Raw genomic sequence first — 27,791 nt, 5'->3', positions numbered from 1 at the left:
GGAAATCACTCCGTTCTGCCTCCAGGACAAAATTAATGACAATAAACATCAATCTGCTAAAAACAGCCTGCCTGGAAGGACTGCTGCACTGAAACAACTGCATTCATAATGTACCACCACTGTCTGCATTGTCCTTACAGGGCCTTTATATTGCATTGATGATATTCAAACGAGTACACTATACATTGTTAGTTAGATTGTCAAGTCTTGAGAGTGATGTTCACATGTCTAGTTCAGGCACAACAGTCTATGTAAAACGGGGCATTATACATCCCAATCCTTGGACAGGGAGGGGGAGACCAGACCCAGGCATGATCTGAGGAGCAGGGTAGTCAGCCAGACTTTCAGCTTTAATCTATCTACATGCAATTAGCAGGTTAAAGGCATGCCAGGTTTATTCCTCCCAACGAGCATGCCATGCAGGCACAACCATCCCTGCCTGCCACTACAACACATACAGGCTGGGGCCCCCTTCAGGATAGGGGTGGCAATGACTACAGAGGGAGGCCATGCAGAAACGGAGAAAGACTGACAGCAAGGGAGGAATAAAGGACTGAACTACAAAACAGAGGAGGCAAGCAAAGATAATCAAGATACTATGGTAGAGATGATCAGGACAACAAACAAGAGAAAACACTGATGTGTCATACTATCTGAAAGAGAGGCAATGAGAGGAAAAAAATGAAGCATGGGATGCAGACGCAATAAAGTGAAATCCATTTGTGAAGAACACCATCTAGTGGACAAAGTAGGTTTGCAGTAAGGACTCTGTCCAAACTTTTCTCTTGGATCAAAAAAGTTCAGGCATTGATATTGAATCATTTCACTGAGCAGCATTGATTACTATCACATACAGTCCGAGTCAAGTCATGAAATGCATAGGACAAGAGAAACTGAATTAAATTGCAACCGTTAACCCTCCTTAGGCATATTTTGGATCAATACCCTGTATAATTACTTTGTACCAGGCATGAAAGAACACACCACTTTAATTTCTGTTTTGTCATGTCTGACATACCATATCTAAGATAGGAGTAAGTAAACATGTTCTAAAATTAAGTGATGTGAAATGACATCAGTGGCAGTGCTCAGTCAGTGGGTTGATGTTACTTCCTGGGAACTCTTTAAATGTAGGCACATGGGAGCACACACACTGGCACATACAAACACATTAAATAGAGCAATTAGTAGGACATGCTATATGTGGAGTTAAACTCTGGCACACAATAAAGACCATGAACACAGAGTACAACAACTGTATTATTCAAGTAGCAAAAAAAATGCAGTACAAGAAAATATTTGCTTTAAGAAGTTATCCTGAAAGTGACTTTTTTTTATAGCTATTTTTGGATTGGGTTGAGTAGTAAGATCATACTACATGTATACTAGATTACATCATTTCTCAAGATCTATACCAACATTTCTCTTACAGATAGAAATACATTGTACAAGTCATAAAAAAAAGCATTAGCGTTTCTTCTTTCTTTAACCTGCATTTGATAACATGAGTTGTAATATAATTTGATGATAGGTTTCTAGCATATGCTTTTTCAAATAGAAAAATAGAGGAATACAGTATGAGACTCACAAAGATAAATTCTGTCTTTTGATTGGGTGATGGTGAGTCATTCAAATAACAAGTCCAAAGAGGTGCACTGTAAATGGTTAATGTTTTAATCAACATTGGCTCTATACTGTACATTCATGTTACACAAAATCCTTTGGAGGGAGCTAAGATAACATGGAAGACGATATAATTCTACCAAGTCTCAGGTGCCCCCTGACCAACACACAGGAAAACAGAATAATTCATCCATCACACAAACCCAGATAAAATAAAATAAATGCTCAGACTGAAATGAAATGCTTACGCACCTAAGAACAAGTCACTCTCTAGTTTGGTTTTTTTGGTCCATATCCTATTTCAGTGTAAAACAATCTATAATCTGAAAGGTTCATTTACAGGTTCACTTTCTTAAAAGTGGAGGTAAACTACAACTAGACAGGGTGAGAGATTAAGTTTGTGGTCTGATGATAAGCAATTGTAATCTAAAACTGCATTTGCTAAACAGTATTTTCTACAGGATTGGACTGATATTGAAAAGTCTTGCCATTTGTACTTAATCAATGTATTCCACAAAGGCCAACAGAGATCTTCTCTCTCTAGTGAGGCCAGAGAATGCAGTACCAAACCAATTATAATTGGTCCAAAAATCCACCCACAAGGATTATAGCATAGTAGGCCACAGAACACTGCAGAATATAAATATCAGAAACATTTCAGCTGTGTTTAATCAGTTGGTGGGGAAATGGTGGAGAAGAGGGTCGAACACGACAAGAAAATGGCGTTTGAGTAAGATTCCCTGAGCATTGATTATTTTCTTGCTAACGACAGTACGTATATCTACATAGTTTATGGCAATGATTTCCCCAAGATTATAAATCATTCAAACCATTTCAATGTATACACATCTAGCTAAATACATAGCTAAGTGATGCAGATACATACAGTCTAAACCAGCGTGAGTATTATCAGGAAGTACTGGTATTCTCCATTTTTTAAAATGATGGTGGTTAAAATAAAAAAACTTCTATCAACTCTTTTTGGTCTCATTTACAGCAGGATCACATAAAGCCAGTGAATCATTGTGATACAGTCAGGAGATTCTCTTCCTAAGCATCTACAAACAAGACAAGAGTTAACTATTATCTTCAAATAAAATGTAAATAACTTATTCTCTACATAACAAAAACATATGACTTGAGTAAAACTGAGCTGCAATGGGGGTGTAATGTCCTCAGAGGCATGGAAGAGACAGTCACCGGCAAGAACACATGGTAAAATATGAAAATAGCAAGCCGAATGAAATTCGGGAATAATTCCTCAATTTAAGGTCAAACTTCACTTCTGTTAGCAACAAAGATGTAAAAGCCACAAACAGAAGAAGAAAATTCATAGTGTATCAAATACTGTACTATAAAGTGGTATGAGAAACAGTACATAAATGATTTACTGAGTAAATAGGTATATATGCATGCTAAAGGAGGAAACCTTACACTGATGGTCCCCATTCTGATTCAAACCAGTGCTCTCTTGTTACACTGGAAACAGTATTCACCTACATTGGTCATCTCTGGCAAGATACCATAGTCCAACGGGAAGAATTAGCCTATCTGGACCTTAAACATTAGACCTCAAGGCAGACTATTATGAAGAGAATAAATCAGAATGAGAATATGGTTGCATTGTGGTAAGAATAAAATATAACAATATTTTGTTCCACACACACAAACTCCCATGTGGTCAGAAACTGACTGTTGAATGGTACCGAACTACACTGAACAAAAATATATAACGCAACATGTAAAGTGTTGGTCCCATGTTTCATGAGCTGAAATAAAAGATCGCAGACATATTCCACAAGCATAAAAAGCTTATTTCTCTAAAATGTTGTACACAAATTTGTTTACATCCCTGTTAGTGAGCATTTTGCCAATATAAGGTGTGGCATATCAAGAAGCTGATTAAACAGCATGATCATTACACCTTGTGCTGGGGACAATAAAAGGCCACTTTAAAATGTGCAGTTTTATCAAGCAACACATTGCCACAGCTGTCTCCCAAGTTTTGAGGGAGCATGTAATTGGCATGCTGACTGCAAGAATGTCCAACAGAGTTGTTGCCAGAGAATGTTCATTTCTCTACCATAAGCATCCTCCAATGTTGTTTTTGAGAATTTGTCAGTATGTCCAACCGGCCTCACAACCACAGACCACGTGTAACCAGGCCAACCCAGGACCTCCACATCCAGCGTCTTCACCTGCAGGATCGTCTGAGGGGATGTGTGGGGAGATGCTGTGGAGTATTTCTGTCTGTAATAAAGCCCATGTGTGGGGAACAACTCATTCTCCCCAGTGGGTGGGCCTGGGTACTCAGTGGGTGGGCCTATGCCCTCCAAGGCCCACTTACGGCTGCACCCCTGCCCATGTGAAATCCATAGATCTGGACCTAATTTATTTACTTCAACTGACTGATTTCCTGATATGAACTACAGTTCTCTGAAATTGTTGTGTTTATATTTTTGTTCAGTATATATTTGTTCAAATCCATTCATATGCAAGTAAAATGCACTAGACTCCTGAGTCGTATCGAAATTACAACTCCAGCTTTCACTGTATCACCCAGAAATGATCAGGAATAATTCAAAATGAGTAATACATTAAAATAAAATCATAACATTATTAATATTCACCATCAATAACAATATATATTTTATATTAAAATGTCATTTAAATCATACAAAAATGCATCTAACTAGCTAGTTTGTTGATTTCTGAAACAAGAAATCAAAAGACTGCCTTCAAATGCTACTCGGAATTGGGAAATACAGTGTTTCGACTGGGAAATAAGCACTTGAACGACCCTCCCAATTTGGAATTCGTAGAGGGAAAGTCGGAGATGGAGATGATACTCAATTTAAGAGTTGTGACGTTTCATCACTGACCTTTCACCTTTGATGCCGTCAAACTTATCAATGTGGATAATAGCTAAGAAAGCTAGCTAACTTTATCATTAGCAATATAAGCTAGCTCATTTTGCTAGCTAAAATGTCATTGGTTGACGAATTGCTCTGACTTCCAAATCAGTCATGTTGGACTTACAACTTAAAATTTCCCAGTCCTGAAGAGCATCTAAAGGCAACAATATTCCATGGGAATTCGGACGGTCTGGTTCAGGTCCAGAAGTGTAGTGTGAACCATGTTGTTCTTCCATTGTCACAGGAGAAACAATATGAGAAATCTGTCAGGGAAATAGGTAAAATAACTGTTCGTTGAGGAAATCCAAAAAAGACAAATGTACAGTTTAAGGCATGTTTTTTTGTGGGTGGAGTTACTGCTCTCTCACCATGACAACACTTCCTGCTGGGGCACCTCCTCTTCCTGGGGGCCTGGTCTCTTAAGTTGGTTGTCCTTCTCTGTACAGACACATGAGTTGGTTCATACAAATAAGCATGTGGTCCACATTCATCTCCCCTGTTACAATTGGACTCGGCCTAAATGAAACAATCGACCAATCAATGTCTCATAGTATTCAATTACGTTTCTTCACTAGAATGATATTAAAACATCGATAAACGTACCACTCAGGTGTCCGGCATCTTCGTCATCCAAGAGGTTGGCAGTGGAGGCAGCATTACCCAGTCTGATAGATAATGTTAAGAGGACTGGCAGTGATTTAAGCATAATACTCAGCCTGCTGTACCAGAGTCAAGGCCATGAGAGGACCTCCTAATTCAGCACACCCCTAATAAAGCCAAAATGGATACTAAATGGGACATTCCCTGGAATTCAAACCCACTAACATCAGAAACAAAGGCAGATATTACAGCCACTCATCAACTTGTAGGGATGTCTCTCAGGGATAGTTAATTACATCTTTACAATGCAAGCACATCTGTTCAGTTCAATTGAAGTTCAAGGTCACTTCTGGCAAGGACAAAAGAACCATTGGGCAATGGAGGCCTGTCAGGGAGAGGAGGGGGAGGTGATGGGTGGGGTAGGGGACCACTGGTGAAGTGAAAGGATACGAATGGTGTTTCAAGAGGGCTCTCCTTTTCGTTTTTCTTCTTCTGGTCTTTTCAGAGAAAGCTCTAGCGACTTCAAAAAGTTTCTTCCGTGTAGCTGTGGAGGATTACAGGATCAAATAGAAAGTGGAGAGAAAACAGAATTGGTAATTGAATAAAATTGTTAACAGTTTGGGCTGAGTTTGTTTTAATTAATATGACTGATTGGATTTGAGAAAGCATATGTCCATCAATACATAATTATATATTTCAGAAAACATCTTATTCTTAATATCTTATTTGCCGTTTTAAAGAGCAGGAATGGTGGAGACTTTTACTACTGTATACCTTTCAGGAGCACCAACTTTAAGAGGGTAATGTCCTACAAATGTATGTTGATGTCTAATAATGACCTTGCTGTATATAGACACCATCCCTCATTTCCAGTTCCATGCACTGCTAGAACCTTCTCGAACCATTTCATGCTAACTGGACATTCCCAACGTGGAAAGTTCTGATAACATTTGGAATTTGGGAGCGACAGAGAGACACATACGGCGGCAGGGTAGCCTAGTGGGTAGAGTGTTGGACTAGTTACCGGAAGGTTGCAAGTTCAAATCCCCGAGCTGACAAGGTACAAATCTGTCTTTCTGCCCCGGAACAGGCAGTTAACCCACTGTTCCTAGGCCGTCATTGAAAATAAGAATTTGTTCTTAACTGACTTGCCTAGTTAAATAAAGGTAAAATAAAAAACATACATTGAGAAAAATATTTAGTTACACCCCAGAGATAAAGCCAGAGATTGGGAGTGTTCTTACATTTGCCCATGTGCTTGAGTTTGTCACGGAACAAGGCATCGTCTGTAACATTGGTGCAGGCCTCCCCAGAGCCTGAGGCACAATTATCTCCTAGAACACAAACAAGCAGTGTGAAAAAGACCCCACAGAGATGCGCAAGAACAGAGAAAGACACACACACGTCTTATCAAGGCATGATAAGACGCACACAGAGACATGTGCTTCTACATCTGAATTGCTTGCTGTTTGGGGTTTTAGGCTGGGTTTCTGTACAGCACCTTGTGACATTGGCTGAAATAAAAAATAAAAGTCTATAAATACATTTGATTGATTGAGTGATTGATTGACAAACAACGACTAAGATGCACACAGAGTCACACTTCCTCTGTGTGCCTTTAAAATAAAGCATTTCACTGCAGGAGCCTACATGAAACCTGATCCTTTTCAGAGTGAGAGAATACTAGGATGTAGCTGAATGCTATGGAGCGCAGATGAATGATATCTACCTGGAGTGGACATCCCCATGAAAGCTGTTGAATGATGGGACTTGGATGTCTTTGACTCATACTGCAGCCGATCTAAAACAGAGAGAGCCGATGTCTCAGCATCAATATGGTTATGGGCATAGAGGCACTTAGCAGGACAATCTGCAAGCCTTCCTTCATGCATTACTAGTACAGAAGTGGTGGAAATTAAGAGGAAAGCACTGCCATGACATAGAGACCCTTCTAATGACTCTTCATACCTTGATTGGGATGAAAGCATAGTGATATCATCACTTAGTACTGTAGAAGACATTTGGAAACTTTGCAGAAAATAATCAGTGTGAGGATGTATTACTGAGTGTGTGCTTGGACGTGTGTGTGTGCACACCTTTCTCAAGGGCGATGAGGAACTCGCGGTTGCGCTGCAGCTCCCTCATAAACTCCTCGTTCTGCAGGAAGAGTGCGATGCGCTCATCACCCAAGTACTGCTTCAGCTTCCTCTCCTGCTCAGTCTCCATGCCAACCTGGCCTGCCCTGGCCCCCGCCCCCGGCTGAACCTGCTGCGTCATGGACGACAGGGATGAAGAGGACGAGGGCTGGGTCAGACTACTCTGCATTAGGCTGGTGTATGAGCACTGCAGGGAGGAGGGAACAGAGAAAACATTGTTAGACGTCAAAGTCCTATGTGGAAATACTTGAGTTTTTTATCAAATTGCACCATGAATTGAAAATAATATCTTGTTTTTTGGGTGGCGTCTTCATTTTTGGAAGACTACCAGGGAACTGATTATGTATAAATTGCTGAACTGTATTTTGCTTAGGATGCAGCCCGTTGCAGAGGCTGGTAATTATCCAGCCAGTTGGTCATCAGAGCAGAGTGCCAGGCAGCCAGCAGTCTGTAAGTAATGGCAGTGTGGGTTAATGGTCCATTAGGTGCTGACCCATAAATCTACCTACTGGCAGACTATCCAGCTGCTGAGGCAGGATCCGCAGGAAGTCATCAGGGAGGTTGCCTAGTAACGGTGGGTTCCAGTTCCTGTAACTGCCAACCTGCCATTGACTGGCAGGGGGGGGTGGACAAGGAGGGGGCTGGCAGGGAGGAGCTTGACTGGCATCAAAGCTGGCAGAGAGATGGCAAAGGATATTGTTAGTTCCATTGATGCTACGTTCTGTAACAGTAAATATCAATAATTTTGTGTTGGTCATCTTCAAAGGATCCATCTAACATAAACATTACTGTTTTTCTTTCTTCTGAAAGGTTATCTCCTTGGCACACATGTACAACATTGTGTTCATATAACAAAACTATCACTAGTATTAGGTCTACAGATCTACCCAAGTTAGAGCACAGTTAAGAACATGAACCTCGCATGGCATTCATAGCTTCTGCACTAGCATTCATTAGACAGCAGGTGGAGCATTGAATGCATTATGAACCTCTTAGCATTCAAAGCACTCACAGCATGAATCGCTGATGAGCCATATCATGTATTAGATATAGAGAAAGCACCAAAGAAGAATATGCATCTAAACACTCATGTAAATGATGGTTTCAGAGAAAATGTATTCATTAATTCACATTATCCCAACCATCTATTATTCTCCTTTAAGTGAAATGAGGTCAGAGCCAGCCAGGTGGCCCTGAGACCTCCCCCTTCCCTCCCTTATCTTCACTTCACTTCACTTCACTTGCCTGGGAGGTGGTGAGGCTGTGGGCAGGACCTCGTCTGGGTACTTCCTGTCGTAGATGTGCATGTCATAGGAGGGCGGGGAGTAGACCGGCAGGGGCTCCTCGTCAGAGCTGTCCGGCTCCAACGTCCTCTCCAGGATCTACAAGGTCAGAGGTCAGGGGAGACATTGAGAATGTTCTAAAGGACATAACAACCCCTTCAGATGGCACATATGAACACTTCAAAGAGCAGATGAAATGAATAATGAATCTGTATTATAACCGCTCATTGGAAATGCAGCTTGGCCTTTATGCCATTTATGCCCGCCCCCGCCCTCCTATGACATGCACATCTACGACAGGAAGTACCCAGACGAGGTCCTGCCCACAGCCTCACCACCTCCAGGGGCGGCAGGGTAGCCTAGTGGTTAGAGCGTTGGACTAGTAACCGGAAGATTGCGAGTTCAAACCCCCGAGCTGACAAGGTACAAATCTGTCGTTCTGCCCCTGAACAGGCAGTTAACACACTGTTCCTAGGCCGTCATTGAAAATAAGAATTTGTTCTTAACTGACTTGCCTGGTTAAATAAAGGTAGAAAAAAAATAAGAAGAGGCAATGTGAGGGCTTTCATTGGGCTGTTTTACTAACGTCAAACAGCAGGTTTTCATCCTGTATTTAATCAATGTAAATTAACTTCACTTTCCAAATAGCATGCGAGGTAGAACACGCTCCACTATAAGTATTAAGTTCAGCTCTTCATCATTTATTAAGATAAACATTTCCTCCTCTCTCTCTCTGGTCATTCAGAGTGATAGAGGGAAATAAACTAAACAAAGTTAAATAACATCCTGTGTGGAGCATGGTGTCATTGGTGGAATACTGCCAGAGTGGACTGAGGCTAATAAAAACACAAAATATGGTTGGAATTGAGAGACCTGCAGTAATTGAATCAAATACAACGCGAACAGCTTGGCAGTCCAATAAGGCACTTGATACAGCCTTGTTACTACTCAGAAAGAGTTTATGCATCAGTACAAAGGAAGTTCATGAATGTCCAAAGAATGGCTTGTCTTGGCTGTTCACAGCAGTCAACACATTGCTAGAGAGCATAACCTACCTCTGGGTATTGGCAAGCTTTTGAAGACCGCTTTAGACAGCCTATCAAAGCTTTCTGTCCACAATAGCAGTGTATAATCACAGTGACCTCCAGACAAATGCATGTCATCCACTACAACCGCATATTAAAAGCAACATCAAATACTTTTCCCTCCCCAGGAGCAACCATCTGGTTTGAAGAGGCAAACAAATAAATACAATGAAATAAGGTGTATGAATGAATATGGTGTGAAAAAGTAGCTTACAACTTTGACATGCATTTCATGATAAGCTATAGTCTCAGACTTAGGTTGTGTTCACTTAGTTTAATCTGGGCTACCCACTAGTTCCTATACCAGTAGCCCCCAGACGTACCTCAGGAGGAAGGCTGTCCTCTGAGTCAGAGCTGTCGTTAGAGCCGTGTCCGTCTAGGCTCATCTGGAGCAGCTGGTCGATGGTGGAGTCCACGGCTCCGTGATTGGCCCGCAGAACACACTCTATCACCTCCTGTCCCATGCTGGGGAACATGGTCCTGAAGTCCTCCATGGCCTGGTTGAACTCCAGACGCCGCACCGTGCGCCCACTCCCACCGGGACGACTGTTATTGAGTTCGCCTGGAGCAGGGCTTTCCTCGTGCGGTGCCACATCACCATGGTTACCACTGCTGTTGCTGTGGCGGCGGAACAGGCTGGTCATCATCCAGAGAGCCTCCAACCTCCGTACGGCGCCCCTCCTCCGCGCCGGCAATACCACCCGGGAAATGGTGGCTCCTAGTCCTTGGACGGTGGGCGCCCACCGCCTGCCTCCCCTCCCCTGGCTTAACCCTGGCCTGCTGCTTCAACTGTGCCAGTCCACCTCAGGGCCCTCAGCGCTCGGCCCCGTTATCCCCTCATCATCACAACACCACAGACAGCCGGTCACGCTTCTTCCTCTGTTTTTGAGCCAGCTGCATCCAATGCTGTGAGGATGTGGTGGCTGGTCTCCCCAGGCAGGCAGGCAGGCAGGCAGTGTGTTGAGGACACAGTGCTGCGTTCTCTCTGATCAGAGGTGGGCTAGCAGTGCCCTAGGACTTCCAGCCCACACATCCCTTCAGCACCTGCAGTGTTGGGAACAGGAAGAATGTCAGGAACAGCAGTCATGTTGTGAAGAAGCAGACAGACATCATGACTGAGCATCACAATGAGCAGCGGTGGAGCAATAGCCGAGGTGTGTCCAAGGAGGCTATAGAAAGATAAGGCTATAGATTGCTGGGAAACACACACACAAAAAGTGAGGTTACAATTCAGCTTGGGGGCCGTCTCAATCAGAGTTGCTGACTGATAACATTACTTCCCCAACAACGACACCCTGCACCAGCCCAGTCACCCTAGGTGTCCGCCTTCCCACAGCAATGCTTATGTCCCCAGGCACCAGAAAAGCGTCAGCCAGTGCCAGCAGAGGAAAATAGTCCTCTATCCATCATTTTTGATGCTCCCGGACTGTGTAGCTTTCATTTGGGTGATTATTAGCTAGCTGGACACAGTCAAGATATTGTATGAATGTAGGAGGCCATTAGAAAACATAATTGAGCACAAAGGATGAAATGGGGAAGTGTGACGTGAACCTGTTCATCACAGTGCCGCACCAAGGACACAGTGCTCTGCCCTGTCCTATGGTCTGGCTGCTAAGAGTTTTTCTACAATTTTTATTTATTTATATATTTTCTAGATGTCATGGCACACCATATGATCTGACACAAACATACAATGCATTTGGAAAATATTCAGATCCCTTGAGTCCACCTGTCGTAAATTAATTTAATTGGACATGATTTGAAAAAGGCACACACCTGTCTATAAGGTCCCACAGTTGGCAGTGCATGTCAGAGCAAAAACCAAGCCACGAGGTCAAAGGAATTGTTTGTAGAGCTCAGAGACAGGATTGTGTCGAGGCACAGATCTGGGGAATAGTACCAAAATATTTCTGCAGCATTTAAGGTCCCCAAGAACACAGTGGCCTCCATCATTCTTAAATGGAAGAAGTCTGGAACCACCAAGACTCTTCCTAGAGCTGGCCGCCTGGCCAAACGGAGCAATCTGGGGAGAAGGGCCTTGGTCAGATAGGTGACCCAGAACCCGATTGTCTCTGGTCTGATGAAGCCAAGATTGAACTCTTTGAATTGAATGCCAAGTGTCACGTCTGGAGGAAACCTGGCACCATCCCTACGGTGAAGCATCCTTTAGCTGCCTTTCCTTCCAGTTCTCTGCTGCCAATGACTGGAACGAATTGCAAAAATGACTGAAGCTTTAAGCATCAGCTGTCAGAGCAGCTTATCGATCACTGTACCTGTACACAGCCCACCTGTAAATAGCCCACCCAACTACCTCATCCCCATACTGTTATTTATTTTTTGAACTGACAAGGCTCTAGAGTTCCTCTGTGGCGATGGGAGAAGCTTACAGAAGGACAGCCCTCCCATCAATCAGGCCTTTATGGTAGTGGGCAGACGGAAGCCAGTCCTCAGGAAAAGGCACATGAGAGCCTGCTTGGAGTTTGCCAAAAGGCACCTAAAGGACTCTTAGACCATGAGAAACAAGATTCTCTGGTCTGATGAAACCAAGATTTAACTCTTTGGCCTGAATGCCAAGCATCACATCTGGAGGAGACCTTGCACCATCCCTATGGTGAAGCATCATGTTGTGGGGATATTTATCAGCGGCATAGACTGGAAGACTAGTCAGGATTGATGGAAAGATGAACGGAGCAGAGATCCTTGATGAAAACCTGCTCCCGAGCGCACAGGACCTCAGACTGGGGCAGATGTTCACCTTCCAACAGGACAACGGCCCTAAGCACACAGGCAATACAATGCAGGAGTGGCTTCGGGACTACTCTCTGAATGTCCTTAAGTGAGCCTGGACCACTCAAAAATAGCTGTGCAGCGACGCTCCCCATTCAACCTGACGGAGCTTGAAAGGATCTGCAGAAAATAATGGGAGAAACTCCCCAAATAAAGGTGTGCCAAGCTTGAAGCTCAAGAAGCTCAAGAAGACTCATGCAGCTTGGTGCTTCAACAAAGTACTAAGTACTTAAGTGTCTGAATACTTATATAAATGGTATTTCCGTTTTTTATACATTTGCAAAAAAAAAAAAATTGTTTTGCTTTTCCATTATGCGATGTGTAGATTGAGGATTTATTTTTTAATCCATTTTAGAATAAAGCTGTTAACGTAGCAAAATGTGGAAAAAGTCTAGGGGTCTGAATACAGATTAGCAGAAGCCAGAGACTGAAGAGTCTGAACATACAAAAGACATAGCCTATCTTTACATTAACACTTACTCCTTAGCATAATAGATTCTATGCTAAACTGACTGAAAGAGAGGATTGACTTACAGCAACCAATCCACAAAGTAGAATCACTCGTTATGCTCTTCTTCCAGATACCTCTCTAGGAGAGGATAGGTCTTATCAAACATCCTGCATGCAGACATCAATTGAAGCCAGTGAGCTGTCTGGGGGAGAGCCCACGTTGTCAAATCAATCATTGCCGAGCTGGCTGAATGATATTCCCCACACACTGATCCCTCACTTTTCACTATTCAACACTAATCTGTACCTAGCACCCAGCTATATTTAGCACCACAATCCACCACAGCTCTTTGTCCTCGTGTAGGCTGCATAGCTGGAGCTGCTTACCGATACGGTAGCCAGGGGAGGACTGCTTTGCCCTTGTGAATTACATAGAGCATAGGGCTTGCTTACGTCACTCAAAACTAATGCCTGCTGGTCAGGCCCTGAGCTGATTACAGATACCGGGGGTAGGCAAAGGACAGTTTCATAATTCTCTGTGATGAAAGAGGCAATGCACAACATATGGTGCTAGATACACACAAATATTATCATCTTTGGCGAGCTAGGCCTAGATGTTTTGGATTTCACCAATCAATATGAAAAGAGGGGATCTCTTTCAGGAACCTCAATTCTCCTGACGAGGCTAAGGTACCATTGTAGGCAGCGATGTTATCATATCATAAGAAAATGACAACCTGGTATCACTATGTATGAAGTTATTTGCAGTATGGCAACCTCTTCTGCAGTGAAAAGCTCGATAGAAATATGACACTTCCCCTACCATTCTAATCATTGCCAACACAATTAAAATTCTGTCAGACCCCAGTTCCATGGCAATGGAAACGAAAAACAAACCTCCTGCCTGGTGCCGTAGGCAATGTCAATCTGATTGGTGCAAGCAGTCAGGGACAAATTCAAGACACAGAACAGCTGTGAACATGCTTGATGAAAACAACAGTCTTACATTCATGCAAAGCAAAGCAAAAAGGCAAATGCTATATATATATATATGTATGTGCATTCGGAAAGTATTCAGACGCCTTGACTTCTCCATGTGTTGTTATATTACAACCTTATTCTGAAATTGAAATTGAAGTTTTTTCTCTCCTTATCAATCTATACACAATACCCCATAATGACAAAGCAAAAACAGGTTTTCAGCAAATGTATAAAAAGAAATAACTGAAAAACTGAAAAAAATACATTTACATACAGTACCAGTCAAAAGTTGACACACCTACTATTTCCAATGTCGTTCTTTATTTTTTATATTATTATACATTGTAGAATAATAGTGAAGACATCAAAACTATGCAATAACACACTCAAATCAAATCAAATTTTATTTGTCACATACACATGGTTAGCAGATGTTAATGCGAGTGTAGCGAAATGCTTGTGCTTCTAGTTCCGACAATGCAGTAATAACCAACAATTCGAAAAAAACTGTCTTATACACAGTGTAAGGGGATAAAGAATATGTACATAAGGATATATGAATGAGTGATGGTACAGAGCAGCATAGGCAAGATACAGTAGATGGTATCGAGTACAGTATATACATATGAGATGAGTATGTAAACAAAGTGGCATGGTTAAAGAGGCTAGTGATACATGTATTACATAAGGATGCAGTCGATGATATAGAGTACAGTATATACGTATGCATATGAGATGAATAATGTAGGGTAAGTAACATTATATAAGGTAGCTTTGTTTAAAGTGGCTAGTGATATATTTACATCATTTCCCATCAATTCCCATTATTAAAGTGGCTGGAGTTGAGTCAGTGTCAGTGTGTTGGCAGCAGCCACTCAATGTTAGTGGTGGCTGTTTAACAGTCTGATGGCCTTGAGATAGAAGCTGTTTTTCAGTCTCTCGGTCCCAGCTTTGATGCACCTGTACTGACCTCGCCTTCTGGATGATAGCGGGGTGAACAAGCAGTGGCTCGGGTGGTTGATGTCCTTGATGATCTTTATGGCCTTCCTGTAACATCGGGTGGTGTAGGTGTCCTGGAGGGCAGGTAGTTTGCCCCCGGTGATGCGTTGTGCAGACCTCACTACCCTCTGGAGAGCCTTACGGTTGAGGGCAGAGCAGTTGCCGTACCAGGCGGTGATACAGCCCGCCAGGATGCTCTCGATTGTGCATCTGTAGAAGTTTGTGAGTGCTTTTGGTGACAAGCCAAATTTTTTCAGCCTCCTGAGGTTGAAGAGGCGCTGCTGAGCCTTCTTCATGATGCTGTCTGTGTGAGTGGACCAATTCAGTTTGTCTGTGTATGCCGAGGAACTTAAAACTTGCTACTCTCTCCACTACTGTTCCATCAATGTGGATAGGGGGGTGTTCCCTCTGCTGTTTCCTGAAGTCCACAATCATCTCCTTAGTTTTGTTGACGTTGAGTGTGAGGTTATTTTCCTGACACCACACTCCGAGGGCCCTCACCTCCTCCCTGTAGGCCGTCTCGTCGTTGTTGGTAATCAAGCCTACCACTGTTGTGTCGTCCGCAAACTTGATGATTGAGTTGGAGGCGTGCGTGGCCACGCAGTCGTGGGTGAACAGGGAGTACAGGAGAGGGCTCAGAACGCACCCTTGTGGGGCCCCAGTGTTGAGGATCAGCGGGGAGGAGATGTTGTTACCTACCCTCACCACCTGGGGGCGGCCCATCAGGAAGTCCAGTACCCAGTTGCACAGGGCGGGGTCGAGTCCCAGGGTCTCGAGCTTGATGACGAGCTTGGAGGGTACTATGGTGTTGAATGCCGAGCTGTAGTCGATGAACAGCATTCTCACATAGGTATTCCTCTTGTCCAGATGGGTTAGGGCAGTGTGGTTGAGATTGCATCGTCTGTGGACCTATTTGAGCGGTAAGCAAATTGGAGTGGGTCTAGGGTGTCAGGTAGGGTGGAGGTGATATGGTCCTTGACTAGTCTCTCAAAGCACTTCATGATGACGGAAGTGAGTGCTACGGGGCGGTAGTCGTTTAGCTCAGTTACCGTAGCTTTCTTGGGAACAGGAACGATGGTGGCCCTCTTGAAGCATGTGGGAACAGCAGACTGATATAGGGATTGATTTAATATGTCCGTAAACACACCAGCCAGCTGGTCTGCGCATGCTCTGAGGGCGCGGCTGGGGATGCCGTCTGGGCCTGCAGCCTTGCGAGGGTTAACACGTTTAAATGTTTTACTCACCTCGGCTGCAGTGAAGGAGAGACCGCATTTTTCCGTTGCAGGCAGTGTCAGTGGCACTGTATTGTCCTCAAAGCGGGCAAAAAAGTTATTTAGTCTGCCTGGGGGCAAGACATCCTGGTCCGTGACTGGGCTGGATTTCTTCCTGTAGTCCGTGATTGACTGTAGACCCTGCCACATGCCTCTTGTGTCTGAGCCGTTGAATTGGGATTCTACTTTGTCTCTGTACTGACGCTTAGCTTGTTTGATAGCCTTACGGAGGGAATAGCTGCATTGTTTGTATTCAGTCATGTTACCAGACACCTTGCCCTGATTAAAAGCAGTGGTTCGCGCTTTCAGTTTCACGCGAATGCTGCCATCAATCAAAGGTTTCTGGTTAGGGAATGTTTTAATCGTTGCTATGGGAACGACATCTTCAACGCACGTTCTAATGAACTCGCACACCGAATCAGCGTATTCGTCAATGTTGTTATCTGACGCAATACGAAACATGTCCCAGTCCACATGATGGAAGCAGTCTTGGAGTGTGGAGTCAGCTTGGTCGGACCAGCGTTGGACAGACCTCAGCGTGGGAGCTTCTTTTTTAGCTTTTGTCTGTAGGCAGGTATCAGCAAAATGGAGTCGTGGTCAGCTTTTCCGAAAGGGGGGCGGGGCAGGGCCTTATATGCGTCGCGGAAGTTAGAGTAACAGTGATCCAAGGTTTTTCCGCCCCTGGTTGCGCAATCGATATGCTGATAAAATTTAGGGAGTCTTGTTTTCAGATTAGCCTTGTTAAAATCCCCAACAACAATGAATGCAGCCTCCGGATAAATGGTTTCCAGTTTGCAAAGAGTTAAATAAAGTTCGTTCAGAGCCATCGATGTGTCTGCTTGGGGGGGAATATATACGGCTGTGATTATAATCGAAGAGAATTCTCTTGGTAGGTAATGAGGTCTACATTTAATTGTGAGGAATTCTAAATCAGGTGAACAGAAGGATTTGAGTTCCTGTATGTTTCTTTCATCGCACCATGCCTCGTTAGCCATAAGGCATACACCCCCACCCCTCTTCTTACCAGAAAGGTGTTTGTTTCTGTCGGCGCGATGCGTGGAGACACTCTCAACCAGCTTCTTGAGGTAATCACCTTGAATCCATTTCAATTAGAAGTTGTGCCTTGTTAAATGTTCATTTGTGGAATTTATTTCCTTCTTAATGCGTTTGAGCCAACCAGTTGTGTTGTGACAAGGTAGGGGTGGAATACAGAAGATTACCAAATAAGGGCTAAAGACCAAATCCAAGAACAGCTCAAATAAGCAAAGAGAAATGACAGTCCATCATTTATTTAAGACATGAAGGTCAGTCAATCCAGAAAATGTCAAGAACTTTATAAAGTTTCTTCAAGTGCAGTCGCAAAAACCATCAAGCGCTATGATGAAACTGGCTCTCATGAGGACCGCCACAGGAAAGAAAGACCCAGAGTTACCTCGGCTGCAGAGGAGAAGTTCATTAGAGTAAACTGCACCTCAGATTGCAGCCCAAATAAATGCTTCACAGAGTTCAAGTAACAGACACATCGCAACATGAACTGTTCAGAGGAGACTGTGTGAATCAGGCCTTCATGGTCAAATTGCTGCAAAGAAACCACTACTAAAGGACACCAAAAATAAGAAGAGACTTGGGCCAAGAGACACAAGCAATGGACATTAGACCGGTGGAAATCTGTCCGTTGGTCTGATGAGGTCAAATTTGTGATTTTTGGTTCCAATCGCCGTGTCTTTGTGAGACATAGAGTAGGTGAACGGATGATCTCAGCATGTGTGGTTCCCACCGTGAAGCATGGAGGAGGAGGTGTAATGGTGCTTTGATGGTGACACTGTCTGTGATTCATTTAGAATTCAAGGTACACTTAACCAGCATGGCTACCACAGTATTTTGCAGTGATACGCTATCCCATCTGGTTTGCGCTTAGTGGGACTATCATTTGTTTTTCAACAGGACAATGACCCAACACACCTTCAGGCTGTGTAAGGTCTATTTGACCAAGGATAGTGATGGAGTGTTGCATCAGATGACCTGGCCTCCACAATCACACAACCTCAACCCAGTTGAGATGGTTTGGGATGAATTTGACCACAGAGTGAACGAAAAGCAGCCAACAAGTGCTCAGCATATGTGGGAACAGCTTCAAGACTGTTGGAAAAGCATTCCAGGTGAAGCTGTCATCAAGGCAAAGGGTGGCTAATTTGAAGAATCTAAAATATTAAACACTTTTTTTGGTTACTACATGATTCCATGTGTGTTATTTCATTAGTTTTCATAACAAATAAAGAAAAACCCTTTAATGAGTAGGTGTCCAAACTTTTGACTTGGTACTGTAAGTATTGAGAGCCTTTACTCAGTACTTTGTTGAAGCGCCTTTGGCAGCGATTACAGCCTCAAGTCTTCTTGGGTATGATGCAACAAGCTTGGCACACCTGTATTTGGGGAGTTTCTCCCATTCTTCTCTGCAGATCCTCTCAAGCTCTGTCAGTTTGGAGCGGAGCGTTGCTGCACAGCTATTTTCAGGTCTCTCCAGAGATGTTTGATCGGGTTCAAGTCTGGGCTCTGGCTGAACCACTCAAGGACATTCAGAGACTCGTACCGAAGCCACTCCTGTGTTATCTTGGCTGTGTGCTTAGAGTCGCTGTCCTGTTGAAAGGTGAACCTTAACCTGCTCGCAGAACCTCAGACTGGGGTTTTCATCAAGGATCTCTCTTTACTTCTCTGTCCATCTTTCCCTCGATCCTGACTTGTCTCCCAGTCCCTGCCTCTGAAAAATATCCCTACAGCATGATGCTTCCACCACCATGTTTCACCATAGGGATGGTGCCAGGTTTCCTCCAGACGAGACACTTGGCATTCAGGCCAAAAAGCTCAATCTTGGTTTCATCAGACCAGATGATCTTGTTTCTCATAGGTCTGAAGAGTCCTTTAGGTGCCTTTTGGCAAACTCAAAGCTAGCTGTCTGGTGCATTTTACTGAGGAGTGTCTTCCGTCTGGCCAATCTACCAAAAATGCCTGATTGGTGGAGTGCTGCAGAGATGGTTGTCCTTCTAGAAGTTTCTCACCATCTCCACAGAGGAACTCTGTCTGAGTTACTATTGGGTTCTTAGTCACCTCCCTGACCAAGTCCCTTCTCCCCCGATTGCTCAGTTTGGCCAGGCGGCCAGCTCTAGGAAGGGTCTTGGTTCCAACCGTCTTCCATTTAAGAACAATGGAGGCCACTGTGTTCTTGGGGACCTTCAAGGCTGCAGCCATGGTGCAGAAATATTTTGGTATCCTTCCGCAGATCTGTGCCTCGACACAATCCTGTCTCAGAGCTCTACGGACAATTCCTTCAACCTCATGTCTTGGTTTTTGCTCTGACATGCACTGTTAACTGTGGGATCTTAAATAGACAGGTGTGTGTCTTTCCAAATCATGCCCAATCAATTTAATTTATCACAGGTGGACTCGAATCAAGTTGTCGAAACATCCATTTTAGAATAAGGCTGTAACTGAACAATGTGGAAAAAGTCAAAGGGTCTGAATACTTTCCGAATGCATTGGATGATCAATGGAAACAGGCTGCACCTGAGCTCAAATTCGCGTCTCACAATACTTAAGTACGGTATTTCTGTTTTCAACTTTTTATATATTTGCAAAAAAATATATAATAATAATGTTTTTGCTTTGGCATTATGGCATATTGTTCTTAGATTGATGAGGAACAAAATAATTTAATCAATTTCAGAATAAGGCTGTAACGTAACAAAATGTGGAAAAAGTCAAAGGGTCTGAATACTTTCCAAATGCACCGTATCAGGGATGAACTACATTCAGCTGCGGGCCAATTTTTCTTGAGCGGAGGCTCGGGGGGCCGGAGCTACAAATAATTGTAGACAGCAAATTGACCGCAAGAAGCCCAAACAGATATATTTGACTAAAACATAATTTCAAATCCCGCTTACATTTGTATACAATCACATACATCTCTCTATTATGCTTTGGAACAAAAAAATGGCATATATTATTATATTATAGTAGAATGGACAGATACTGTTGATGTTGTTGCCCTAAGCAGGTGCAGATAGCTTTGATGCTGCTACCCTTGGGGTAGCTACTGTAGCATAAGGGGCATATAAGACTTCCTCATCTTACACTCACAACTATGATGACATAATATTAATCTGCAAAAAAAATGTCATGCCCAAATATTACAAAAGCCAATTATGATGAATTATGATGAGTTGAAAGCTGATCGTATTATTTTTCAGATTCTAATTTTCCAGGCTGACAACTTCCCATCATACCTCAGAGACTTTTGGAACCTGATTAAGACGGAAGCATTGGATTGCCTAAGCCAAGCTAACATGGGACCAGGCTACTGCCCTCTTCATACAAAAGTGCTAGCCTGCAGCACCAGCACCATCACTGGACAAAATCACTGTGGTGTTCAGGTGAAACGGACATTGTGCTGGAGAAATAAGAATCTCTCCATCCCCTGGAGCATTCTGAAATTAAGCCAATTTGAGTAGCTTATAGAGAGCTGCACTGGTCCTTGATATGAGTAGCGGACTAGCGGTCATAAGTTATCTTAGAATGATTATGAGGTCCGCCTACACAAAGGACTGCATGTCTGTTTTCAGTTAACACAATACTGTAACCCTGCGTAAACACACAGTCTAACACTGAGGTGCTAGGCGAGAGCTCAGTTCTGGACCAAAATGTGATTACCCTGACATTGAATATGTTCCTTACTTTTGTCTTTTTCCTCGAACTTAGGCCTAGAGACAGGAACGAAAGCAACTCTGGCTCCAATAGGCTAATTAACAAAAATATGTCCTAACTCCAAAGACCTTGCATCAGTCTGTGGTGCCAGTGAGTGATAAAAGCACTTTACTTCCAATAAGATCTTATGATGAAAAAGACCAATATTCATCATAGGTCCATATATTCTGGGCCTTCTGCCAAATGAGATAGAGAGCAGAAGTTTACTTCTCTCCCTGGAGAGGTTTAAAAAACACACACAGGAAATTCCTAGCTCTCCCATACTCAGGAAAACAGTGGGGACAGCATTCTTGCCCCTGTAGTCACACTTTCCACAACAACAATCCTAAAGCTCTCCCCAGGGCGCTTCTTAGTCAGGTCCCCAGCCTCTCTGTCAGCCAAGCACAGGGAGGAGACTTACTTCACTCTACAGTCCTACCAGAGCCATTAGTGTCCTCTGTAATTATTGGGACAGTGACACATTTTTTGTTGTTCTGGCTTTGTACTCCAGCAATGATACAATGACTATGAGATTAAAGTGCAGATTGTCAACTTTAATTTGAGGGTATTTCTTCGATATCGGGTGAAACATTTAGAAATTACAGCAGTTTATCTACATAGTCCCCCCATTTTAGGGGACAAAAGGTATTGTGACAAATTCACTTGTGTGTATTGAAGTAGTCAAAAGTTTAGAATATCAAAAATCCCATATTCGTAGCACACAATGATTACTTCAAGCTTGTGACTCTACAAACGGGTTGAATACATTTGCTGTTTGTTTTGGTTGCATTTTAGAATATTTTGTATAATTTTGGAGCCACTTTTACTGTAGAATAAGAATAGAATATTTCTAAACACTTCTCCATCAATGTGGATGATACCATGACTACATATAGTCCTGAAAGAATAGTGAATAACAATGAGAGAAATTTACAGATAAACAAATATCATACCAGCAGGGTAGCCTAGTGGTTGGAGCATTGGACTAGTAACCGGAAGGTTGCAAGTTCAAACCCCTGAGCTGACTAGGTACAAATCTGTCGTTCTGCCCCTGAACAGGCAGTTAAACCACTGTTCCTAGGCCGTCATTGAAAATAAGAATTTGTTCTTAACTGACTTGCCTGGTAAAATAAAAAAATGCTAACCTCTTACCATTGCAATAACTGGGGAGGTTAAAATATTTGGCGGGATATATTTGTGTGTCTAACTTTCTCACTCATCAATAAAAACGTTGTTTTTTACAGTCAGCAAGCGAGAGCTAGCTGTAGTAGTAAATACAATGCACAAAATACCTGTACAACATGCTGGGACTCCAAGAGCGAAATATTAATTATTAGGAATAATACTGCAGTGAATAGCCTATAGGCCCACACAATGAATTTACACACACACACACATTTAAAAGTTTGGGGTGACTTAGAAATGTCCTTGTTTTTGAAAGAAAAGCAAATTTTTTGCCCATTAAAATAACATCAAATTGATCAGAAATGCCGTATAGACATTGTTAATGTTGTAAGTGAAGAGGCGACTCCGGGATGCTGGTCTTCTCGGCAGAGTTGCAAAGAAAAAGCCATATCTCAGACTGGCCAAAAAATAAAAGATTAAGATGGGCAAAAAAACACAGACATTGGACAAAGGAACACTGCCAAGAAGGCCAGCATCCTGGAGTCGCCTCTTCACTGTAGACGTTGATACTGGCGTTTTGCAGGTAGTATTTAATGAAGCTGCCAGTTGAGGACTTGTGAGGTGTCCGTTTCTCAAACTCGACACTCAAATTTACTTGTCCTCTTGCTCAGTTGTGCATCGGGGCCTTACACTCTTTCTATTCTGGTTAGAGCCCGTTTGTGCTGTTCTGTGAAGGGAGTAGTACACAGCATTGTACGAGCTCTTCGGTTTCTTGGCAACTTCCCGCATGGAATAGCCTTCATTTCTCAGAACAAGAATAGACTTACAAGTTACGGAAAAAGGGTCTTTGTTTCTGCCCATCTGTAATCGAACCCACAAATGCTGATGCTCCAGATACTCAACTAGTCTATAGCAGGCCAGTTGTATTGCTTCTTTAAATCGGAACAACAGTTTTCAGCTGTGCTAACATAATTGCAAAAGGGTTTTATAATGATTTTAGCCTTTTAAAATAATCAACTTGGATTAGCTAACACAACGTGCCATTGGAACACAGGAGTGATGGTTGCTGATAAATGGGCCTCTGTACGCCTACGTAGATATTCAATTACATTTTTTTTTTAATCAGCCATTTCCAACTACAATAGTAATTTACAACATTAACAATGTCTACAATGTATTTCTGATCAATTTGATGTTAATTAAAAAAAGGAAATTTCTAAGTGCCCCAAACTTTTGAACGGTAGTGTATATATAAAAAAGATAAATATGAAATGACAGGCAGCCAAGGATAAACATATTGCTTCAAAAAGGAGAACAACTCGTAGCATACAGATAGCCGAGCCATCCACATGGACCGTTGTCTTTCCCATTCAGTAGCAGCTCCTGCAACAACCAATTTCATCCATTCACTTTGTCCACATTGAAGAACCATCTCCTTTCGACTCCAAAATTCCATTGAACTTTTCTACTCCCTTCAGCGTACAGAGATTGTAAAGAAACCCTTACATTATTGTGAAAGCTGTTTTCATGAGTTACAGTCTGTGTAATTCTGCGATGCCATGCTTGTTGGTGGTTTTAAGACAACTGGGAAAAGAGGTCAAGTCATGACTTCAGTGATCTTCAGGTCAGAAAAGTCTGAGCTCTAGAAAGATGCCAGAGCTTCCGACTTTGAATTACTAGTTACTGTTCAAAATGATTTTCCCAGTTGGCCCAAATTTTATTTATTTTAACTAGGCAAGTCAGTTAAGAAGAAATACTTATTTTCAATAACAGCCTAGGAACAGTGGGTGAACTGCCTGTACCTTGTCAGCTCAGGGATTTGAACTTGCAACCTTGCGGTTACTAGTCCAACGCTCTAACCACTAGGCTACTCTGCCTCCCCAAATGTTATGCTGAGTTCCTAGTTGTCTTGAACACTTACTTCATCACTACAAGCACTGTTTGATTCACAAGATATTCATCACTACAAGCACTGTTTGATTCACAAGATATTCATCACTACAAGCACTGTTTGATTCACAAGATATTCATCACTTCAAGCACTGTTTGATTCACAAGATATTCATCACTTCAAGCACTGTTTGATTCACAAGATATTCATCACTACACGCACTGTTTGATTGACAAGATATTCATCACTACAAGCACTGTTTGATTCACAAGATATTCATCACTACAAGCTCTGTTTGATTCACAAGATACTTGTTCTGGATACGCCAAGCACAAAGACTGATCAAACAGCCAATGGATAGTAAAAGTGAAATGCCCACCCATCTGGGCAGAAGGGTTGTACACCAAAGTTACAGTCTAATTCAATACGTAAATTACAAACTGCTAACAAACACTGACATTTAATCTTTTACAAACAACACAACCTCCCCTGGACAATTTTTTTTAATACTAAACCCTCCCTCTGAATGAAATTGAAAAAGCCTGAACTGCCCCCATTTTCCCCCGGGTCACAATTGCGAAATTTCGACCGCTTGTCATGCCCTGACCTTAGTTATCTTTGTTTTTTTTATTATTTTGGTTAGGTCAGGGTGTGACAAGGGTGGTTTGTTTAGTTTTTGTATGTTTAGGGGTTTATATGTCTATATGTCTGATTGCCTCGATTGGTTCTCAATCAGAGGCAGCTGTTTATCGGTGTCTCTGATTGGGGACCATATTTCGGTAGCCATATTCATTTGGTATTTTGTGGGTTATTGTCTATGTATAGTTGCCTGTGTCAGCACTCAGTGTTTATAGCTTCACGTTTGTTTTGTATAGTTTGTTAAGTGTTCTTCGTTCATTAAAAGAAGAATGTATTCTCATCACGCTGCTCTTTGGTCTCCTCGTTACGACGAACGTGACACCGCTCCCTTACATCATCAACATTTCAAGAACAAAGTTCTATATGAGTGCTAAAATGGCAGCCAAACTCTCTCTATATACAGTGCATTCGGGAAGTGTTCAGACCCCTTGACTTTTTCCACATTGTTACGTTACAGCCTCATTCTAAAAATGATTACATTGCTTTCGCCCATCAATCTACACACAACACCCCATAATGACAAAGCAAAAACAGGTTGAGAAATGCTACAAGCTTGGCACACATGTTTTGGGGGAGTTTCTCACATTCTTCTCTGCAGATCCTCTCAAGCCCTGTCAGGTTGGATGGGTAGCATTGCTGCACAGCTATTTTATAATAATAATAATAATATATCCCATTTAGCAGACGCTTTTGTCCAAAGCGACTTACAAGTCGGCTGGGGCCACTACTTTTACATATGGGTGGCCCCAGTGGGAATCGAACCCACGACGCTTGGCGTTGCAAGCGCCATGCTCTACCGACTGAGCCACACAGGACTTCAGGTCTCTCCAGAGATGTTCGAACGGGTTCAAGTCCGGGCTCTGGCTGGGCCACTCAAGTACATTCAGAGACTTGTCCAGAAGCCACTCATGCATCATCTTGCCTGTGTGCTTAGGGTCATTGTCCTGTTGGAAGGTGAACTCTTGCCCCAGACTGAGGTCCTAAGCGCTCGGGAGCAGGTTCTCTTTACTTTTCTCTGTTCATCTTTCCCTCAATCCTGAACAGTCCCCCAGTCCCTGCCACTGAAAAACATCCCCACAGCATGATGCTGCCACCACCATGATTCACCGTAGGGTTGGTCCCAGGTTTCCTCCAGACGTGACGCTTAGCATTCAGGCCAAATAGCTCAATCTTGGTTTCATCTGACCAGAGAATCTTGCTTCTCTTTGTCTGAGAGTCCTTTAGGTGCCTTTTGCCAAACTCCAAGCGGGCTGTCATGTGCCTTTTACTGAGGAGTGGCTTCCGTCTTGCCACTCTAACATAAAGGCCTTCTTGCTGGAGTGCTGCAGAGATGATTTTCCTTCTGGAAGGTTCTCCCATCTCCACAGAGGAAGTCTAGAGCTCTGTCAGAGTGACCATAGGATTTTTGGTCACCAAGGCCCTTCTCCCCCAATTGCTCAGGTTGGCAGGCGGCCAGGTCTAGGAAGAATCTTGGGGGTTTCAAACTTCTTCCATTTAGGAATGATGGCGACCACTGTGTTCTTGATGATCTTCAATGCTGCAGAAATGGTTTGGTACCCTTCCCCAGATCTGTACCTCGACACAATCATGTCTGAATACATTTCCCGAAGGCAATGTACGACTGAGTCCTACTATTCTCCACACATATGCCGACACAGTACACTACGTTTAAATTATGCCCTGATCTTGTGCACTAACAAGGTACAGCCAGAACCGTACTGCAATATATTTATAATTTGTCATTTGTAATCAATTTAATTCTACAATGCACATCATATGATTTTTATAGTATTTTTCTGAAACACAAAAATGCTTTAAGATAATGCAATACAATTATAGGGAAAAAAATAAATGACAAAAATCAGCTGACCAGAAATAACATGATAGGTGATGGTATGCACCTGACATTGAAATAGAATTGACCCCAGCTATGGACATCTGAGCCAGGAGACCCTTGGGGCCTGGTGGACAAGGCAGCAGCACAAGATAAATTGCACTGTGATTGCTCGTGCCCGGCTGCGTGGCGAAGTGAAGCACGCGACACCACTCACCAAAAGGTCGCCAACTTCATCTCATAACACTCTTCAGGTGACAGTTAGCTGGTTGGTTACCTGCTAGCTAGCTAAGACGAGAAAATAAACATAAATTGCAAGCAGAAACATGCAAACCTGTAAAACAACAAATCTACAGGACAGTTAACATGGAATAACTTAAGTATTTAAAATAAAAAACGACATTTGAAATGGTGTATTGTACTTGCGCCATTGTAGCTAACGTTAGTGAGCTAGCTTTAGCAAGCTACGTTAGCTTTGCTAGCCATCATTTGTGATGTGTGAAATGTAAACTCCCAACCCTTACCAGGCAAAGAGCGGACGCCAACATCTGCAGCTAGAAAAGGAAGTAGCTACCCCATTCCTACTATCGAAATTCAAAAACAATGATTTGTTTACCCAATGGGCGATGGTAAACGTTGACGGAAAGTGTTTTCTCTGGGCGCAAGTTGCAGTTGCGACGAAATACTGTGCTGTCTGTCATCCAATGATGCTCTTTCTCCTACTTCTCCACGACGATCAAGCTATTGCACGCAAATTCAGTCGAGCATGGATAGCCTTGCTTGACGGTGGAGTTGGATAACCTGACCGCAATCCTTCACTGTAGTTCGGAGTCACGCGCGGCGCAGACACATGGACACAGAGAGCCGCCTAGTGGAGAAATATGGGAATCACAGAGGCCAAGGGGCAACAATGATACTTTCATCAGGTTTTTGTAAATAAGGATGATATTTTGATAAACGAAAATAGCAATTATGTAGCCTACATGCTATCATATACTTTTGTAATCCCCAAATGCTTCATTTTTCATGAGCAAAATTGCAATAGCTGAAACACTGCTATACTAAAGTTAATACATTTCTGCAAAATAATTGTATTCATTCATGAAAACAAGAGGCAACTCATGTGCGACAGTGGCCTCTGACTTAATCCTCTGAGAGGAGGGGGGACAAAAGGCTCCAAACAAAAAACACCTGCTTCTTACTAGCTTGCTTTTCCCTTGGGGTACTCACAATTCAGATCTAAACTGAGCCTCTAAGAATGGTCGTCACGCTTGACTTAAATTGTTTTTTTCAGTTGGATCTCATAAATAAATGTTGGCAGCAATAAAACATTGATTTCATCCTCTCATTTGGTCAGATGAGATAGCCTAATACTGCAACACTGGAGAATGTTGGCCAACATTTAGTTACACTGA

General features: G+C 42.8%; 1 protein-coding gene across 5 annotated transcripts; it reads right to left on the bottom strand.

Annotated features, from left to right (window-relative positions):
• Positions 1-1,242: 1,242 nt before the first annotated feature.
• LOC135548387 (CUE domain-containing protein 1-like) lies at positions 1,243-27,201 on the bottom strand. 5 transcript variants are annotated; one of them, XM_064977932.1, is made up of 12 exons: positions 26,901-27,201; positions 26,594-26,664; positions 9,986-10,706; positions 8,540-8,676; positions 7,804-7,966; positions 7,235-7,481; positions 6,868-6,939; positions 6,383-6,472; positions 5,589-5,682; positions 5,142-5,203; positions 4,907-4,976; positions 1,243-4,801 (listed from the first exon to the last, which is right to left on the bottom strand). In XM_064977932.1, coding segments are annotated over exons 3-12 (1,260 nt in total). In that variant the 5' UTR covers positions 10,310-10,706; positions 26,594-26,664; positions 26,901-27,201; the 3' UTR covers positions 1,243-4,800. The 5 variants fall into 5 exon arrangements, with proteins under 5 accessions (XP_064834004.1, XP_064834000.1, XP_064834002.1 ...); XM_064977928.1 differs by lacking the exon at positions 1,243-4,801 and having other exon boundaries at positions 4,903-4,976; XM_064977930.1 differs by lacking the exon at positions 1,243-4,801 and having other exon boundaries at positions 4,903-4,976; positions 26,993-27,201.
• Positions 27,202-27,791: the final 590 nt, after the last annotated feature.

The sequence above is a fragment of the Oncorhynchus masou genome, chromosome 11, assembly GCF_036934945.1.
Source record: "Oncorhynchus masou masou isolate Uvic2021 chromosome 11, UVic_Omas_1.1, whole genome shotgun sequence".
Lineage (NCBI taxonomy): Eukaryota > Metazoa > Chordata > Actinopteri > Salmoniformes > Salmonidae > Oncorhynchus > Oncorhynchus masou.
The sequence above is the reverse complement of the archived record's forward strand: the minus strand, read 5'-3'. Positions and strand labels throughout refer to the sequence as shown.

Coding starts and splice junctions, on each gene's coding strand:
- LOC135548387 (XM_064977928.1), bottom strand. CDS start 10,309: ATGATGACCAGCCTGTTCCGCCGCCACAGCAACAGCAGTGGTAACCAT. Junction 7,482..7,803: donor AGCAGCTGGATAGTCTGCCA/GTAGGTAGATTT, acceptor TCCTCCCTGCAG/TGCTCATACACCAGCCTAAT. Junction 4,977..5,141: donor AGATGCCGGACACCTGAGTG/GTACGTTTATCG, acceptor GTGTCTGTACAG/AGAAGGACAACCAACTTAAG.